Source organism: Ailuropoda melanoleuca, chromosome 8 (assembly GCF_002007445.2).
Source record: "Ailuropoda melanoleuca isolate Jingjing chromosome 8, ASM200744v2, whole genome shotgun sequence".
Taxonomy (NCBI): Eukaryota; Metazoa; Chordata; class Mammalia; order Carnivora; family Ursidae; genus Ailuropoda; species Ailuropoda melanoleuca.
The window spans coordinates 57,725,832-57,745,221 of NC_048225.1; the positions used below are offsets into that span (position 1 = coordinate 57,725,832).

The 19,390-nt window shown below is 41.1% G+C and overlaps 3 protein-coding genes across 3 annotated transcripts; 2 read left to right on the plus strand and 1 right to left on the minus strand.

The window, feature by feature from the left end:
• The first annotated feature begins 1,370 nt into the window (after window positions 1-1,370).
• Window positions 1,371-2,330, plus strand: LOC100480014 (olfactory receptor 51Q1-like). The gene has a single exon (XM_011233448.3). The coding sequence runs from the start codon at window positions 1,383-1,385 to the stop codon at window positions 2,328-2,330; it is 948 nt and encodes a 315-aa protein (XP_011231750.2). The 5' UTR covers window positions 1,371-1,382.
• Window positions 2,331-7,987: 5,657 nt separating this feature from the next.
• LOC100479761 (olfactory receptor 51Q1) lies at window positions 7,988-8,949 on the plus strand. Its single transcript, XM_011233447.3, is given in 3 exon segments — window positions 7,988-8,322; window positions 8,324-8,744; window positions 8,746-8,949. Coding segments are annotated over 3 exon segments (951 nt in total). The 5' UTR covers window positions 7,988-7,996.
• A 7,999-nt stretch (window positions 8,950-16,948) lies between these two features.
• LOC100479513 (olfactory receptor 51I2) lies at window positions 16,949-17,899 on the minus strand. Its single transcript, XM_002926102.1, has one exon. The coding sequence runs from the start codon at window positions 17,897-17,899 to the stop codon at window positions 16,949-16,951; it is 951 nt and encodes a 316-aa protein (XP_002926148.1).
• Between the last annotated feature and the right edge of the window lie 1,491 nt (window positions 17,900-19,390).

Consider the following 19,390-nt stretch of genomic DNA (forward strand, 5'->3'; position numbering starts at 1 on the left):
CGTTAGCGGGGAATATAGTTCGACACCATGAATACTGGGAACCCATTCGTATTTCCTCAAAAGAAAGTTCGCAGATTTCCTTCTCAGAACACTCGAAAAATTAGTAACTATTCATTCACTCTCATTATATAAATTCTTTTATTTAAAAAATACAAGTCTGTATTCAGCCCCTAGGGGGCAGTATAGCTCCCCCTTTAGAACACAGGGTCTTCAGAAACTGTCCAATCTTTCCTGCTAATTCACTCCTCAGGCCACTTTAATTTGGCTGCTTCTCCCATCATTCTACTGAAATGTCTTTTGGAAGGAAGTTACATTTACATTTACATCCTTAAACCGAATAGGTGCTTTCCAGCACTCCTTATACTGAGAACCTGAGTGCACTAACCTGTAGTGACCACACCCTTTACCTTCTTGGCCTCTGTGACTCCCATTTCCTTTGTTTTCCACCCACTTCTCTGAGCAGTACTTCCTTGTTTTCTTTGCTTTTTCTTCCCCATCTACACAATTGCTAATTTTACATTTCCTTATATGGATGGGTCTGTCAACTCTTCATTTCTCTTGGATAGCTCCTACAAACATCAAACTCTACATGCACAAACCAAACTATGATCCTTCCTCTACAGGGGTCTGTTACTCTACTGCCCAAAATAAAATTGTCACTATTATCCATACTGTTGCTCAAAGAAGACCTCCGGACATCACCATACTTCCATCTGAGTGGAAGGAGGCTGTCTCCAGAATCTTATTTTCCTGTGTGTCAAGTATAAAATGAACTAAAGAGAAGTGTCTTGATTTGGTTACTAGAAGGTTTTTTGAACTATTGATGACCAACGTTTCAGTGAGTAGATGAGTGTCTGTCAGTTTATGCGTACATGTACATGTGTGGAAGAGCTGGTGGGAAGTGCATTACGAGGCTTGCAGAAAGCAGAATGCTAAATTTTGGGGCATAATGCTGGTACGAAAGTTGGAAAAATAAGGTTATTTTAAAGAGAAATTTATGGCTAAAGAATCCATAATTGTTTGTTCCTGTTCGGGCTAGGGTACTGCTCAATGGTTTTATGAAAAACAATTCCAGGGGTGCCTGGATGTTTCAGTCAGTTGAGAATCTGTCTTATGATTTTGGCTCAGGTCATGATCTCAGAGTTGTGGAATTGAGCCCCATGCAGGGACTCTGCTCAGATTCTCTCTCTCCCTCTGCCCCTCCCCCCTCAAATAAATAAATAAATAAATATTAAAAGAGAAAAAAAAACTTAAAAAAAAATCAATTCCAGACACCTATTTGGGTCCTAGATGAAAGAATAGAAAATGATTCTATGGCACTAGCACACAGATAAAATTTCTTATTGTGCAGCACACAGATTTTGGTTTTGCATTCAACAACCATGTCTGAGCTAACTAATACCACCCGAGCCCCCTACTACTTGATCCTCACGGGCATCCCTGGATTCGAAGGCTCTCACGTCTGGATCTCCATCCCCTTCTGCTGCCTCTATACCGTCTCCATCGTGGGTAACACCACCATTCTCGCTGTCATCCGCACAGAGCCATCCCTCCAGCAGCCCATGTACCTATTTCTCTCCATGCTGGCCCTCACTGACCTGGGTCTCACCCTCACCACCCTGCCCACAGTCATGCCGCTCCTCTGGTTCAACATACGTAAGATGGGCTTTGAAGCTTGCTTTGCACAGTTCTTCTTCCTCCATGGATTCTCTTTCATGGAATCTTCTGTGTTGTTGGCCATGTCCTTTGATCGCTATGTGGCCATCTGCCATCCCCTCCGTTATGCCACCATCCTCACCAGTAAAGTCATTGGCAGGATCGGGTTAGCCATCATTTGCCGCTGTGTTCTGGCTGTTCTGCCTTCCCTTTTCCTACTCAAGCGCCTGCCCTTCTGCCGCTCCCACCTTCTCTCTCACTCCTACTGCCTCCACCAGGATATGATCCGCCTGGTCTGTGCTGACATCCGGATCAACAGCTGGTATGGATTTGCTCTGGTTTTGCTCATTATTGTGATGGACCCTCTGCTCATTGTGCTTTCCTACGCATTCATCCTGAAAAGTATCTTGGGTGCAACCTCCTGGACTGAGCGTTTCCGGGCCCTCAATAACTGTCTATCGCACATACTGGCTGTTCTGGTCCTTTATGTCCCCATGGTTGGAGTATCTATGACTCATCGATTTGCCAAGCATGCCTCTCCGCTGGTCCACGTTATCATGGCCAATATCTACCTGTTGGCACCTCCTGTGTTGAACCCCATCATTTACAGTGTGAAGACCAAGCAGATCCGCCAGGGAATCTTCCATCTACTGCTCCAAAGGAAAGTGTACTAATGACTGAGATTGAGGATTATAAGAGTCATTTTATTTAAGAACATATAGTCAAGAGCAGGGAATACCGCCATCAAAAGTGTACATAACACGGGGAGCAGAAAGAATCGGTACTGTCCAAAAAGCTTGTAAAGTAAATAAATAGAAATCACAATTCCTTGAATGGAAATTTAAAAAACCTAAAGTGTTTTACCTTACTTTATTCTTCACTAACCGTAGGACTTTGAGAAAAAAAATTCAAAATATAATTTAATATGTGATTCCTGTTCTGCTTCCTTCACAGTGACATTCCTATTAAGTGTGCGATAAAGTACAAGATTCTGCGTTATAGACTCAACATGCTCTTACTGCATAAAAAATTTACTTACGCTCTAACATGGCCATGCTCTTATAAGTAAATCCTAAACCCAATATCAGCTTTTAATTAAACACAGGGGTTCATGTTATCTCAATCTATAAGAATTGACGAGAACTTTGATAAAGGAGGAGGTGAAATTGAAGAATGAAAAGCCACTGTGAAGATCTCGGCTACTTGGGAAAAATGTATAGCAAATATCAAATGCCAGGGTGGAAGTAACCTTGATGTTTGAGAAACTGTTGAACTAACTTTCACTGCAGGGTTCCCTTAAGCTCCATGGTGGAACCAGGGTTTCAGAGAGATAGACTATTGCTCAGGGGTGCTTGGGTGGCTCAGTCATTAAGGCCCAGGGCCTGATCCAGGCTCCTGGGATCGAGCCCCACATCGGGCTCCGTGCTCTGCTGGGAGCCTGCTTCTTCCTCTCCCACTCCCCTTGCTTGTGTTCCCTCTCTCGCTGGCTGTCTTTCTCTCTGTCAAATAAATAAATAAAATATTTTTTTTAAAAAGTAAAAAAAAAAGAAACTATTGCTCAAAGAACATGGTAGACCCAGGTAAGAGCTCTAAGACAGCCATCTCTGGAGATAAGCATAAGAAGAGTTTGAATGTTAAGAGTGTGAATGTATAGAAATAACTGAGAATTGTTTATAATTAGACTTCTTCTTGGTTGTTTTTTGTTTTTTTTTAAAGCTGGCTCAAACTGCTTTTATTTTGTTGGGTTCCTTTCATTTATCATCATGACTTGCTAATCAATGAGCTGAGAAAGTTTAAATTTTTGAAAGTACAATTTCTTCATGTGTAAAATGTGCATAATTATACATCCATATTCTTCTTTTAATGAATATTAAATAGAAAACATCTGTAAACTGCCTTAGGTTTGCAGGAATACCTTTGCTAGAGGAACATGAGGGAATATTCTCAGTAGGACTGGAAATAGGATCAGTAGAGGGTAAGGAGCCAGGGCTGTGATAAGCAGGTCTTAATGCAAATAAAGAAACACCACAGTTTGGTGTGAGGATTGCTCTTAATATTTGGAATTCCATGGTATTTTCATCTGTTAACCATGGCTGTGTAGCATATGAAGGGGGTGGATAGGCCCACCACCCCTCCCGGGAGATCTAGGATGTCTCCTGTGCTATGCATCCCACCTCTAACCTCTCGGACACTAAGCACGATTACACACATCGTTCTCAGTAACAGAAACAATTCAGGAATAAAGAGAATGAAGCCTCAAAACTGCATGGAGATTAATAATTCTTTTAGGAAGTCTTCATCGTTTAAGAGTCTGTAATGAATTCTTTTTTTTTTTTTTAAGATTTCATTTATTTATTCGACAGAGATAGAGACAGCCAGCAAGAGAGGGAACACAAGCAGGGGGAGGGGGAGGAAGAAGCAGGCTCATAGCGGAGGAGCCTGACTTGGGGCTCGATCCCATAACGCCAGGATCACGCCCTGAGCAGAAGGCAGACACTTAACCGCTGTGCCACCTAGGCGCCCCAAGAATCTGTAATGAATTCTTAAATAAATATCCCACCACCCATTTTGCTGTGTCTCAAAAAACTGTTCTTTGGTTCAGGGGATTTTCATCAATAGGATGCAGTCCCAGTTTTTGCGCCATATCCTGGGGGGCTGCCAGGGAGTCGAATCTGGTCTCAGAGTACAACCCACTTAGGACGTGCGCCACATCAGTTGTCAAAGGACTAGAGACTCATCTTCTCTCAAGTCCTGAGATCTGAGTCCATAGCTCACCCTTACTTATTTTTAAGACTCAGTTATTAGAAAAGATGTCTTTTCCTTACTACATAATTTAATTTTATGTGTGACTCAAAGAACAGATACACTGAAATAGCAATAATAATCTCTTGCTGAGGACAATCTGCTTTTGTCGCCTACACAAGAGCATTTAAAGTACATATTACATTGGGGCGCCTGGGTGGCACAGCGGTTAAGCGTCTGCCTTCGGCTCAGGGCGTGATCCCGGCGTTATGGGATCGAGCCCCACATCAGGCTCCTCTGCTATGAGCCTGCTTCTTCCTCTCCCACTCCCCCCTGCTTGTGTTCCCTCTCTCGCTGGCTGTCTCTATCTCTGTTGAATAAATAAATAAAATCTTAAAAAAAAAAATAAATAAATAAAGTACATATTACATGTATCCCATGGCCCTAACTTTCCCTTTTTCCAAAGGCAAAATCGTAACAGGTTTAAACAAACAAAACAACTCTCAACATGGAATCCCTCTTTGTCCCTCCTCATTACTCACATACTGCCGTTGCTGTTATTATAATTATTGTTATTGCTGGAGTACAAAAGCAACCACTGATAACTGGATGGTTCAAGTTATGGAATTAAATCATGACAATATCCCCATGGGAAAGAAACACCATATAAATGTAAAAGTTAGGTTTTTTAGGCTTAAAGAGGTAAGCGAAATTCCTATCATCACATGGTTATCAAGTGGCACAATTTTCAGGAATCTCTCTAAGCCTCTTGTATTTTCCCTCTCTTATTTCTCTCTAGCAATCTTACTGACTCTCACGGCATCCATTACCTTTACTGTGTACATATAACGTACTAATCTAGATCCACAGGTTAAAATTCTCTCTTGTTCCCCAGAATCACATACCCAATTTTCATCTCTATTAGGATGGCTCAGCATCATCTCAAACTCAGTAAGTCTAAAACTGTACTAATTGCCTGACACCCTCTGCACTAGTGAGACCCCACCACCACCACCCCGACACACACACACGCACACACACACACACACACACATTTTCTAGCACCATCCGTATCCCGGTAAGTGCCAACATCCCACAGGCTCTTAGCACAGAGCCATGCAATAAGCTCACTGCTATTTACATCACTGTATAACACAAATTATAAACTGTAATCTCTGGAAAACAAATGCAGTTGCATAACATTTATTATTTTAATGATCATGATATGTATACGATATATACGTGCATACATGCACACATACACACAGCATAATATTTCTGACCATGTGGTGTCTTTCTGCTTTTTTTTTTGCATTACAGATAAAGCTAAGTAACATATTTTTAGATTAAAATTTTATTCTCATTCAAAACGATTTCCTTATCATTCCATTCCAGAAATGAGTTTTATGATTCAAAGCATGAGAATGATTTAAAGTGCCAATTATACTCACATTGTATCTCACTTCTATCAGTAAAGTACAAAGTTTTCTGCATGGTTATGTCCTTATCTGTATAGCACACTGTCACAAAAACCTCTGGCTACTTTGAAAGGTTAAACACGCTGACGACATGATTTCACTTTCCTTTACTGGACTCCTGGGTGAGGTGGTGCTGTGACCCACATTGTATTGTAAAGTATTGTTGGTTGTATTTTTCCTTTTGTTGTGAACTTTGTTACAGTCTTTCTGTTAACCTATTGTGGTATTGGTATTGATAAATATTGACGCTATTTTCTCTATTTAAGGTATCAATTCCTTCTATGGCATGCTTTTTATAAATATTTTTAGGTTATTTTAAATGTCGTTATTTTTCTGTTATACAGAAAGTTTTAATTTTTTGTGCTCATTCACTCAACTTTTCCTTTGTGATTTTTGTCTATTGCTACTAAGGTTCGAGTCCTCTGCGATGAGCTATGGAAATGCTTACATGGTTTTCTCTATTTGTTGTGAGGTGATTTAATTAGAATACTTTTTCCATTTGAAATTTAGTTTTGTGTGAACTGTGAAGTGAGTCACCATACAGCAAACTAATAAGTGAACAATCTTCCTTTTTATTTCAGTTTTGATGCAGCTTTCACCATTTACTTTTTTAATAAATATATTAGAAAAAAATTCTCTTTGTATTTCCAGAGGTTCACTGCAGGGTGAATGCCCCTTGAAAGTGGTGTACAATATTCCTTTGACCTGCAGCTCTCCTGCCCCGTCCAATAACTCTGCCCTAGCCTCAGACTGCTGACACATGAATTTTTCTCAGAACCATTTTTTTTGAGGGATTGTACATTCCCAAACATAAGCACGTAGTTTCAGATCATATTCAACAAGCTGTAAGAACAGGACATCAGTGTGGTGACGTGACCTGGTGCTCTCTGAGGGGAACAGGGGCAGCAAAGACTCAAATGGACACAGCTGACTTGCTGGCCTCCCACTGGGATGCCAGGTCTCAAGATGCCTCTTCATGTAACACAGAGGGGACCTGCCATACCTCCGCCACCTTCCAGCCTAGAGATTTGCAGGAGCCTATAACAGATCGACCCTGTGAGCCAAACAAAGAAAGCAGAAACTGCAGAGAGTGAAGAAGGTACCACCAGACAGCAGAAACCACAAGTAAGACTCCTCTGTGAATGCTCAGGGAAAGAAGGAGGGGTGGAGGCTACTGTTAGGGGCTGAAAAGATCTAATAAGGTAATCCCCTTCGAGCAGTACTTGAACCTAGACACATGGTTGTCCTCACTTGGGCTTTCCTCCCTCTCCTTTCCTGTGCATGCTGCCCTTGGCTTTCAGTTATACTTTGATATACAGTTATATTTTGATACAAATGAAAGCCGTGGTAGCAGATGATATCAAGTAATGAAAAGAAGAAGGTAGATGAGAAATAAAGACTGACTGAAGGGAATAATGAAGCGAATAAAAGAGAAAGAGTTGGTGATGATGTGAAGCAGGTGAGAATACTGTTAGAATAGTCAAAGGGAGATTCAAAAGGAGACACTGGATAAAAAGGATGAGGAACAGGGGCACCTGGGTGGCTCAGTTGTTAGGCGTCTGCCTTCCGCTCAGGTCATGATCTCAGGTTCCTGGGATCCAGCCCTGCATCGGGCTCTCTGCTCGGTGGGAAGCCTGCTTCTCTCTCTCTCTACTCCCCCTGCTTGTGTTCCCTCTCTCACAGTCTCTCTCTGTGTCAAATAAAAAAATAAAATCTTTAAAAAATTCTTTAAAAAAGGATGAGGACCAGATATTACCCATGACATTTGTGTGTAAGATGTTACGTTCAGTCATTGTGAGAATAGTATTGATAACATGATTTAGATGAAAAGCAAATTCCAGGGCACTAGAACTAAATGGGAGTGAGAAAATAGAATCAGAAAAAATAAAGAGTTGCTCATGAGTTCATATGTGTTGCATTATATGGAAGGAATCTCTACAGAAACAGGTCAAGGAAGACCAACCTTGGTGTTCCTGAAACTTTCTTTAGCTAACACTCAGTAACTCTGAACTTTTGTTTGGAAAGAGCTTAGATCAAACGAGGTAAAGATAAAGATTGTTTCTAATGTTTCTGATTCTCTCTGAGCAAAGACCCTGAGCACGAAGCTATATTCATCAGTCATGTCCAAGGTGTATAACAGCACCCAAGCCCCTTTCTACTTCATCCTCACGGGCATCCCTGGATTTGAGGCCTCTCACGTCTGGATCTCCATCCCCTTCTGCTGCCTCTATACCGTCTCCATCGTGGGTAACACCACCATTCTCTCTGTCATCCGCACAGAGCCATCCCTCCAGCAGCCCATGCACCTATTTCTCTCCATGCTGGCCCTTACTGACCTGGGTCTCACCCTCACCACCCTGCCCACAGTTATGCCGCTCCTCTGGTTCAACATACGTAAGATGGGCTTTGAAGCTTGCTTTGCACAGTTCTTCTTCCTCCATGGATTCTTTCATGGAATCTTCTGTGTTGTTGGCCATGTCCTTTGATCGCTATGTGGCCATCTGCCATCCCCTCCGTTATGCCACCATCCTCACTAGTAAAGTCATTGGCAGGATCGGGTTAGCCATCATTTGCCGCTGTGTTCTGGCTGTTCTGCCTTCCCTTTTCCTACTCAAGCGCCTGCCCTTCTGCCGCTCCCACCTTCTCTCTCACTCCTACTGCCTCCACCAGGATATGATCCGCCTGGTCTGTGCTGACATCCGGATCAACAGCTGGTATGGATTTGCTCTGGTTTTGCTCATTATTGTGATGGACCCTCTGCTCATTGTGCTTTCCTACGCATTCATCCTGAAAAGTATCTTGGGTGCAACCTCCTGGACTGAGCGTTTCCGGGCCCTCAATAACTGTCTATCGCACATACTGGCTGTTTCTGGTCCTTTATGTCCCCATGGTTGGAGTATCTATGACTCATCGATTTGCCAAGCATGCCTCTCCGCTGGTCCACGTTATCATGGCCAATATCTATCTGTTGGCACCTCCTGTGTTGAACCCCATCATTTACAGTGTGAAGACCAAGCAGATCCGCCAGGGAATCCTCCACCTCCTTTGCCAAAGAAATATGTGCATAAGATGAAAGAATGAATCTGCTGAATTACTCAGGACTTAAGAGTCACAGGCTTAAAGGGACAGTATAGTCAGAAAGAGAAATGGGGACTGTACAATAATACCCAATCATATATTTAAGGAAGTATGACATGGTCTTGGCTTTTTGCAGATTATCATCTGGGAGGCCCTAGCAGCAAATGTTCTATCCAAAAGAGATGCGGATCTGAGTTGATTAAATTCTAGCTACATTAATTGAGTAACGATTTAAGTTTCATCTTCCTTTCTGGATATACTTTTCTCCCATGGGCTTGGTTAAATAAGTTTGAAGAAATCCCTTACTTGTTGTCCCCACCACCCATTCTCATGGGCAGCTTCATTCAGATATCCAGGTAAACCGTAGGTCCACTGTCACCCTACTGCATAGATATGCTCCAATTTTCTCTTGCAAAAAAAGTGGCAAATCTTCCAGGGAGGATGAATACAGACCAAGTTTCGTGGCTATTCCGGTTTACCTGATCAATATGATTTCAGCAGACCAAATGACCACATGCAATCTAAAGATTGGGGTGGAATGATTAATTAGGTCCTCCCATCATGCTAGAAGTCCTTAGTGTTTAGAATTAAAACTTCAAGTGAGTCTACATATAATATTTGTGGGAATAAGAATTCATTTTTCTGGGGCACCTGGGTGGCACAGCGGTTAAACGTCTGCCTTCGGCTCAGGGCGTGATCCCAGCATTATGGGATCGAGCCCCACATCAGGCTCCTCCACTGTGAGCCTGCTTCTTCCTCTCCCACTCCTCCTGCTTGTGTTCTCTCGCTGGCTGTCTCTATTTCTGTCAAATAAATAAATAAAATCTTTAAAAAAAAAAAAAAAGAATTCATTTTTCTGACCAGAACAGATTGATTGTTTTTGTTTTTTTTTTAAAACCTTAACGTCCTTAATGTGGCTCAAATTCTTAGGGGCAAGTTCCCTTTGGCATCATGAATTCTGTACCAGAAAAGTTTCTGGTAGAAGGAATATGGCCTTCCTGATCATTATTTTGTGGGAATGAGATTGGCTCTCAGAAATATCAGTTTGAAAGGCAGCTAAAATTGTTGTCACAGCTTCTGATTACTGAACCCATAGTACAGGTGGCCAGTATGAACATTGACTTAGATTTGAATCAAAATAGGCAGGGCTTCAGTAGGAGTGTAGTGGGGAGGGGAAGGATTAGGAGGCAAAATGCAGACAAGTGGGGAAAGAATGTTTTTCTCCACTGATATCCTTTCCTCCATTATTTTCCCCCTTCTTTACCAGAGCCTAGAAATTAGCATGTTTCTCCAGAGAACCATGGATCAGGTGGTGTAGGGAAACAAACTGGAGAACGGGAGGCACATGCAATCTCAGAACAGGGGAAATAAGGACCAGGAAATCCAAATATTGAAAAAGTCAAGGAAATGGGTAGGAATATGGATCAAAGAAGGCACTTGTGTTGAGCATTGGGTGTTGTATGTACTCCAGAAACCAATACTGCACTAAATGTTAACTAACTAAAATTAAAAGAAGAAGAAGGAAAATGAGAAGGGTAAGGGTAAGAAGGAGAAGAAGAAGGAGAAGAAGGAGAAAAAGAAGGAGGAGAAGAAGGAGGAGAAGGAGAACAACTTTTCTTTCAATGGATAATACAGGCTTCATAATTGCCCAAAACATAATGAAAGGAAAATAAGTTTTGGGATTATGCCAGATTATCAAGAGGAGCTCTTGACACCATTAACAATCGCTCTTTTTTTCATTACTAATTGTGTGACTTTTTGACCAGCTAATTAAACTCCAAGTTCATTTTTTAGATTTCTAAAACTGGGATAATAATACCCATCACATAAGGCTGAGAGTTTTCAGTGAAACACAGTATGTAAAAGACATAGGCTTGTAAACCGAGGTGCTCAGTTTAAGTGAATTCTTTTCTTCATCTCCCTTCCAAAAATTACACTGTGGATTATGGAAGGGAACATCTGTGGAAACATCTATGGCTTCAGCCCTGTAAAACAGGAATTAGGTGGCTAGGTGGTAATTATCCACACACACAGATACTCCCGCTGCCCCCTAAAGACTTCCCTGGATAAGAGGGTGGGTTTCTGAGGTGGAGGTGACAGAACAAAATTCAACTCAGGACAAGGAGAACTACCAGTGTCATGGGCTGAATTGTGTCCCCTGCAAATTCATATGTAGAAATTCTAACCACTGGTATCTTCGCATGTGACTGTATGTAAAGATAGGGTCTTTAAAGAGGTAATTAAGTTAAAATGAGGTCATTAGATTGGGCTCTAATCCAATATGACTGGTGTTCTGTGAAGAAGGGGTGATTAGGACACAGAGAAGCACAATCACAGCAGGAAGACCATGTGATGGCACAGGGAGAAGACAGCCATTTACAGGCCAGGGGAGGGAGGCCTCAAAGGAAACCAGATTGGTGAGAAATTGTGCAAGGCCTCCAGAGCTGTGAGAAAATAAGTTGTTTCAGCCACCCCATCTGTGGTACTTTGTTACGGCAGCCCTAGCAGACTCTTCCAACCCATGGCCTGTGTTTCTATAACTGTAAAATTAAAGTCAGCTGTAGAAGAGAGTAGAAATATTTTGGTTATAAAAAACTAGAGATTGGAAACACAAAGAGGAATTATTGGGCAAAGTAAGTTGTTCAATGACCAGTGAATGGTCTGGCTGACTGTCTGGGTTATAAAACGCTAAGTAATGGAAAACAATGCATGCACTGACTCCAAGCCCACAGGCTCGCGTGGGTCATGCCTCCACGTACTACCTTCCCAGCAGCTGTTGAGAATGAAATAAGTCTTAGTGAGAACTTCCTATCAACTGAATGCTATAGCCACCAAACTTCTAGACAACTGCCAATGTTTAAGTGGAAACGAAATGAAGATTAAATGAAGAAGTCTGCCTTATTCTTTGTTAACCTTTCTGTTTCCTTTCCTTGGACAAAACTGTTCTTTCCTATGTGTACGTGTGCACGTGAATATGTGTGTGGCCTTGATGACTTAAGAAATAGCATATGTTTAGATCTCAAAATAGATTTGTTTTTTGGAAAGATTTTTTGGCTAATATTAAAGGTTTTTGCATAAATTACTCAGTGCCTAGAATGTAAATGACTCTACTAGTCCTATGTTAATACAGAAATGTGCTTGTAGCTCACAAAATTCAGAAGGTGGTTCTCTTGACCCTACTTGCCCTCCTTAATACCCCATCACCGGGTTAACCCATTCCCCCACCCCCTCCCCTCTAAAACCCTGAGTTTGTTTCCCAGAGTCCATAGTCTCTCATGGTTCTTGACCCTTTTAAAATTATTTTAAATGAGATATATAAGAGGAAGTAGGATTGAATATCAATTTTTTAGAGATGTTAAGTCGATTGTACCAGTTCGAGTGGAAGAGAGCCCAGGTAGCTGCTACATAAGAAGGGATCCGATTCCATTCGGGAACCCGAGAACCTTTTTGCAAATAATACGCAAAAAAGCAAAGACAGAATAATTGAAGCAACAAAGGTGTCCTTCATCAAGTAAATGGATTAAAAAAAAAACTGTGGTGCATCCAGATGATGGGATACTATTCAGAAATTAAAAAGGAATGAGATATCAAGATACTTAAAGACATAGATGAATCCTAAATGTGTATTGCTAAATGAAAGAAGCCAGTCTTAAAAATCTACACGTTTGCTTTCATTTGTATGAAATTCTGGGGAAAAAAAGGCAATACTAGAAAGAGAATAAACTAATCTGTGATAAACAAGGATTTGGGAGAGTGGATTGTTGCATTGGTGGAGCAGAGAGGACTTTCTAGAGTGGTAAAATCATTCTGGAATACCGGAACGGTGCATACATGACACTATGCATTTGAAACAACCCTCAGCACTTCTTGGCAGCACAGAGTGAACTATAATGTACGTTAATTTTAAAAAATCACTTAGGACATCAGGCATTCCCAGGATGGAATGCAGAATACGGCGAAAAAACATAATTCCATTACAAAATACAAAACAACTGCACTTAAGGAGATGGGGGCGTGTGCGAGGTGGTGGGGTGTGGGGAGGAGTTGCTGACCTAAGTAACCTTTCAGAGGGCTAGAATCTGCAAGACTAAAGATAAAACGAAGAACACTAAATGCTGTTCTCTGCTTGGTGAAGTGATTTCTTAGGGCCGTGTAGTTAGCAGTTTTACCAACACTCTACATGTGTGCTGGAATCGAACCGCTAAGTAAACGGACGGCAGACGGTGGGAGCCAGGTTTTCCCTAACCGATTGGGAGGTTACAGAAAAGCAAGGGGAGAAGGTTTGAGTGATCCATGCACCGGAGCTGGACTTCATACATCAGTATGAAGTCACGTTTAGCTCAACGCAGTTGCCGATGGTTAAATGCAGAAATGTTCACAGATATTTGTGCAGACCCAGGTGAGTATACGGACGTAGATTTCCTTCCTCTGCCAGCTGAGAGGGCCTAGAAACAATGACAAACTAGCAGCAACGGTCACACCCATTCACATAAACAAATATTTGTGGAAACAATTTTATCTGACAAATAAAATCGTATAATAAATATGGAAGTTAAAAATTATTAGATTTTCAATGAGAAAATTAACTCAAAACTTTTATAAATTAAAATTTTATTTGAGCGTTCTATTCCATACTGGAAAAATATTTTTAAAAAAACGATTTAACCTTTTTTTTATAAAAATGCCAAACTGGTCTAATTTGTCTAACAATCCACTCTTACCGGGACTAATAAGTGAATGTATATGCTTGAACAATCCTTCTGCGTTGTTTGCAAAGGGTAAAACATTTGACATGTTGTTTATGCCCTAATATGAGCATTTTTATTATGGATTTTTATGATTATTGATTTCTAGCCTGGTATCTCTCTGTATTTTTTTGCCTCTCATCTTGGAAGCTAGATTCTAGCCATGGCTTGAGTGTAAATTATATATCTGTGTTGTGTATTGAACAGCAGGTAATATGTGAAAAACAGAAGACTCCAGTGACAATTTTTAACCTGTGAATTAGGAAAAAGTAGTGGTATCATGTATATTAAAAATTGGCTAATATTAAGTTACTGCAGATATCACATTCATTATGCTACAGTACTGCACTTTTTTTTCTTAGAAGTTATGTATCAGTATTTGGTTTTGGGGGGCTGATTTTTTTTAGATTTAATTATTTGAGAAAGAGAAAGAGAGAGTGTAGGGGGACAGAGGAAGAGAAGCAGACTCCATTAAACACGGGGCCCCACAAGGGTCTCGATCTCACAACCCTGAGATCATTGACCTGAGCCAAAATCAAGAGTCAAATGCTTAAACGATTGAGACACCCAGGCACTGAGATGTGCATATCAATTTGTTACTAACACATTGTCATGTGAGAAATGTTACTGAGGAAATCAGCCTTTTTTTTTTTTTTTTTTTAGTGAGCATTTAGATATAAGCAACTAATGAGCTGTTGAATGCTACATCAAAAACTAATGATGAACTATATGCTGGCTAATTGAACATAATAATAAAAACTAAATCAATTTAAAAAAAGAAAAGAAACTCTAATGGCAAGTCGATGGAGTACTTCTGTATGTGTTGAATCTAAGACATAATATAAGCTTGTGTTTTGTCTTTTAAAAATCAACCTAAGTGAGTTATAATTTACATAAAATTAAATGTACACATAATGAGGGTACAGTGTGAAGATTTAGACAAAGATTGATACCCACCAATCAAAATATAAAAATTTTCCATCACCCCCCAGACTTCCCTTTCAACCACTTCCAGTCAAGCCCCTCCCCCGCACCAGCCCCAGGCAGCCACTGATCTACCTTCTGTCACTATAGATTAGTTTTTGCCTTTTCTAGAATTTCATATAAATGAGATTATCCCATGTAGTCTTTTGTGTCTGTCTTCCTTTGCTCACCATGTTTTTGAGGTTCATTCGTGTCTTTATGTGTATGATAGTTTCTTCCTTTTTATTGCTGAGTGGGATTCCATTATGTGGATAGCCACAATTTGCTTACTCATTCACCTGTTGGTGGACATTTCGGTTGTTACCATATTGGGGCTGTTATGAAAAAGCATTCCTATATAAGTTTTTTTTTGGCAAATACATGCTTTCATTTCTCTTGTGCAAATATCTAGGTGTGCCTGCCATGCAGTTTTCCAAAGCACTCATACTGTTTTACATTTCCACCAGCAATAGGTAACATCTGTGCTTGCACTTAACATTGACAGTCTTTTCAATGTTAGTCATGCTGTTAAGTCCTCGCTCGCTGTGGTTTCAATTGCATTGTATTTTATCATATTGTAAAAGGTCTTTATATACTCCGTATGCAAGTCTTCTGTGAGATATATGTATTGTAAATAATTACCCCCTGTCTTTAGCTTGCTTCTTTGTTTTCTTAGTAATGTGTTTTGAAGAGCAGACGTTCTAAAATTCTGAGGAACTGTATGCCTGTTAAATCTAATATAAAATTTGGGTTTTGTATTTTGCATGTCCTTTTAAAAATTAAAGTTTTTAAAAAATACTTTATTTAATTATTTTGGCAGGGGTGGGGGCGCAGAGAGAGTCTTAAGCAGACTCCATGCTGATCATGGAGTCTGATGCAAGGCTCGGTCTCGTGACCCTGAGATCACAACCTGAGCTGAAACCAAGAATCAAAGGCTTAACCGACTAGGCTACCCAGGAGCCTGTAAAAATTAAACTTTTTATTTGGAGATAATTGTAGGTGCACATGCAGTTGTAAGAAATAACCAGTCACCTTGACTTTATAGAAACTGTCCCTGGTAAGCATGTAATCTAGTCATTAGTGACAAAAAGGTCACTGATAAGCTGGAGGAAGTTGGGAAGAACTGTATATGGTGAGGAAAACATCTCCATTGTAATTGGAGGCCCTGAAGTCAGAGAGGCTGAAAACCTGAGACCAGTTACTAATGAAGCAGTCTACACAAAGCCCTGTGTTCCTTAGGCAGTGTGAGAATGTTCTTTCCCATTAAAGGTTTCCAGGAAACCCTAGAAAAGCACAGGCAGATACAACCAGCCCCATGCTGACAGGACTGAAGGAGGGGTAAGGTCAAGGAACATATAAAAATATACCCATCACATGACATGCTGAGGTTACTGAAGGCTAAGAGGCGGGGAGGAAAGAAAAACTGGAATATCCAGGCACAGTGACACCAGACCTATGTGGCCCTACCAATAGGGGCTGAGAGTCTACCAGAGCAAAATTTGGGGCTTTCGCTAGAATTCTTAGGATCTGACACCTGGGCATTCTGAGATTGTCCATGTTGTATTTTAGGCCTAAACTGAGGCAATTTAATCAGCTGCCTCAACCTCAGAGTCTCCTAGTACATAATTTATTAGGGTGGAGACCATTGGATATGGACTGTATAGAATCTGGTTCCTTACATAACAGGAAGAGGCTCCTTTATAAGTAGGTTCCCATACAAGTTATTGTTTAAACAAGGACATTCTGGGGAGGGAAAGAGAGTTCTATATGAATGATGATGCTGAGGAAAGTTAAGTGTAAACCACGATTATCTTGGGAAAACCAGAAAGTATGCTCACCTTACTCGAAGGCACGTTCCTAGGATGATCTCTCTTTCTTAGGGGATATTAATCCCTGCCTAACCTATCAAAACTGGCGATTTGTTTTATTTCAATTCAAACATCATTAAGAGTCCAGCCTTTACTGTTAACTTACTATTTATCGGGCTTTTTTGCTTAGGACTTGAGGGGAAATGAAAAAGTGAAATTCACTATCTCTGCATTCAAGCTGATCACATGTGGTTATAGAAGACATGCACGTATGTACGTACAGAGACACGCATATGTTGACAAGATGTGAAATGAAAAGGGCTAGGGATGACTCGTGATCCAGAGTCAAGCCTGCGACAATGCTTTGAATTCCTCGTTCCTATTCCTCCACAAAATGCCTGGCATACAGCTTTGCTCCCAGCAGAAACACCATCAGAGTTTATGGAGTGACTCGAAGTCTCTGCCCCACTGGGTGGGTTCAGAGCCATTTCCTCTTGCAGGACAACAAGGTGAAAATTCCCTGTCGGATTGGCTTGGTCTTGACACTGTAGATGACGGGGTTGAGCACAGGAGGCACAAAGAGGTAGATGCTAGACATGAGTGTGTGGACCAGGGGTGAGGCATGCTTGGCAGCACGATGCATCACAGACACGCCAATCATCGGCACATAGTACAAAAGCACCGCACAGATATGTGACACACACGTGTTGAGGGCCTTCCGCCGTCCCTCCCCAGAAGCAATGCCCAGCACCGTGTAAAGAATCAGCACATAGGACACCACGATGAGCAGTGAGTCCAGCCCGAAAGTGGCCAGGACAATGGAAAAACCCAGGATACTATTGAGCTTAGTATCAGCACAAGGCAGCTGGATCAGGTCTGAGTGGAGACAGTAGGAATGGGATAGGACATTAACGTGGCAATAGGGCAGTTGCCTCAAAAGGATTGGAAGTGGGGCCATGAATGTCACACTCTTTAATGTGATTCCCAGACCCAGGCTGATGATACGGGACAGGGTCAGGATGGCTGTATATCGCAGTGGATTGTAGATGGCTACAAAGCGGTCGTAACTCATGGCCAACAGGACCCCTGACTCTATGCAAGAGAAGGTGTGGATGAAGAACATCTGGGCCAGGCAACCATCAAAGTCAATCTGGCGGGCATCAAACCAAAGAATACCCATGACAGTGGGCAGTGTAGACACAGAAACACCCACCTCAGTCACAGCCAGCATGGAGAGGAATAGGTACATGGGCTCGTGGAGGGCAGCGTCCACATGCACTGCTGCCATGATTAGGCTGTTACCCACAATGGCCACAATATACATGGTGAAGAAGGGAATGGAAAGCCAGCCATGTTGAGCTTCCAATCCCGGGATGCCAGTTAGGAAGACAGATAGGACATCAAGACTTTCATTGCTTTCAGCTCCCATGTCACCAAGAGCAGAGATGTCTTCACCTGACATTTGGAAGAAAAAATGAAATTAGCTTCCTCCCGAAGGTCTTCTGTCTTAGCAACCCACCTCAAAGGGTGAAGGAAGGAGATGGAAGGAAGTGGGGAAAGTTGGAGCCATCTACATCATTTTGGGTAAAAATAGAACAGATGCTTTCTTCTCACCTCCTCTTCCACCCTCTAGAATCCTAAAATTTTACATGTAAAGGAGATATTTGGAACTGTCCAATCTTATGAGAAACAGCATAGCTTAAAAATTGAGAGCAGAAACACTAGAATAAATCAGACTTGTCAAAATCCATACTCTGCCAATTACTAGATGTGTGATGTGGGCAACTTATTTATACTCTGATCCAAAGGGGGTTTTGTTTGTTTGTTTGTTTTTGTTTTTTCCTTGTAATGTGGAGATAATAATACTACTACTTTTATTTGTGTATAAGAAATGGAAGCCACCTAAGGGAGAAGAATGGGGAAATGCTGGTGAAGTCGGTCTTCTTGATTTTCACATGCAGTGAAAAGGACAGAATGGCAGAAACGCATTTTTTTTTTCCTGCCTTCTATGCAGACTGGGGGGCAGGTGGAAGAGACCAGGAGACCTTCTAAAGTGGCCCCTCTCAGAAGTCTATTGATTCAGTTGCCAACCAGATAGTCTTTCTAGGGTCCAATCTTGCACCTTTTGATAGGATACCCCCACAGCATCCTTATCAAGCTGTCACCCACACTCAGCTTGAATACTCCCAGTGACGGGGAGCTCACTGCACTTAACGCTGCTATTCTGGTTAGATGCACTGACTTCTAAAGTGCTTCCTTACATGGGGCTTAAATGTGCTTCCTCCACATTGTATATAATAGCTGCAGACACCGAGACACAACAATCCTTTTCAAGTTTCACCTGAATATTATTCTTCATGGTATCTGTTAATTGTTTGCAAAATACATCTTAACTTACAAACATGTATTTACTTGTGTAATTGTTTGTGTAATGCCTATATCCCCTGTTCCACCAAAGTAAAGATAGTATTGACTTTTTTTTCATTTTTTATTACTACACACCCAGTGCTAGCACAGGGTCAAACACATAACATGTTTAGTAAACACTTTAACTGGATAAATAAATAATTGAATGGATACACTGTACCTGGAAATAAATTGTACCTGTCCAATCATAATAATCTGTAATCTTCCCTTCTTCAGATTACTTATGCTAAGTGCCTTTAGCTGCTTAAAGTACCTGATTTTTCATTTCCTTACCACAAGTCCTCCTGTCAGAGTGTCTCGAGAATAAATCTAATATGGATCGACAGTGTGATATGTAGCTTATACAAAATTCATGGGTTTTAGTCTTTGTTAACAGAAGTACTTTATTCAGAAGATAATATGCCCTAACATATACATTTACAGTTCAATACTTTTCCCCCTGCTTACATTTTCTTATCTTCTTTGATAATTTTCTTAATTCGTACTATCATTC

Bases quoted from the DNA above. Each gene is read 5' to 3' on its own strand.
- LOC100480014 (XM_011233448.3), top strand. From the start codon at position 1,383: ATGTCTGAGCTAACTAATACCACCCGAGCCCCCTACTACTTGATCCTC.
- LOC100479513 (XM_002926102.1), bottom strand. From the start codon at position 17,899: ATGGGAGCTGAAAGCAATGAAAGTCTTGATGTCCTATCTGTCTTCCTA.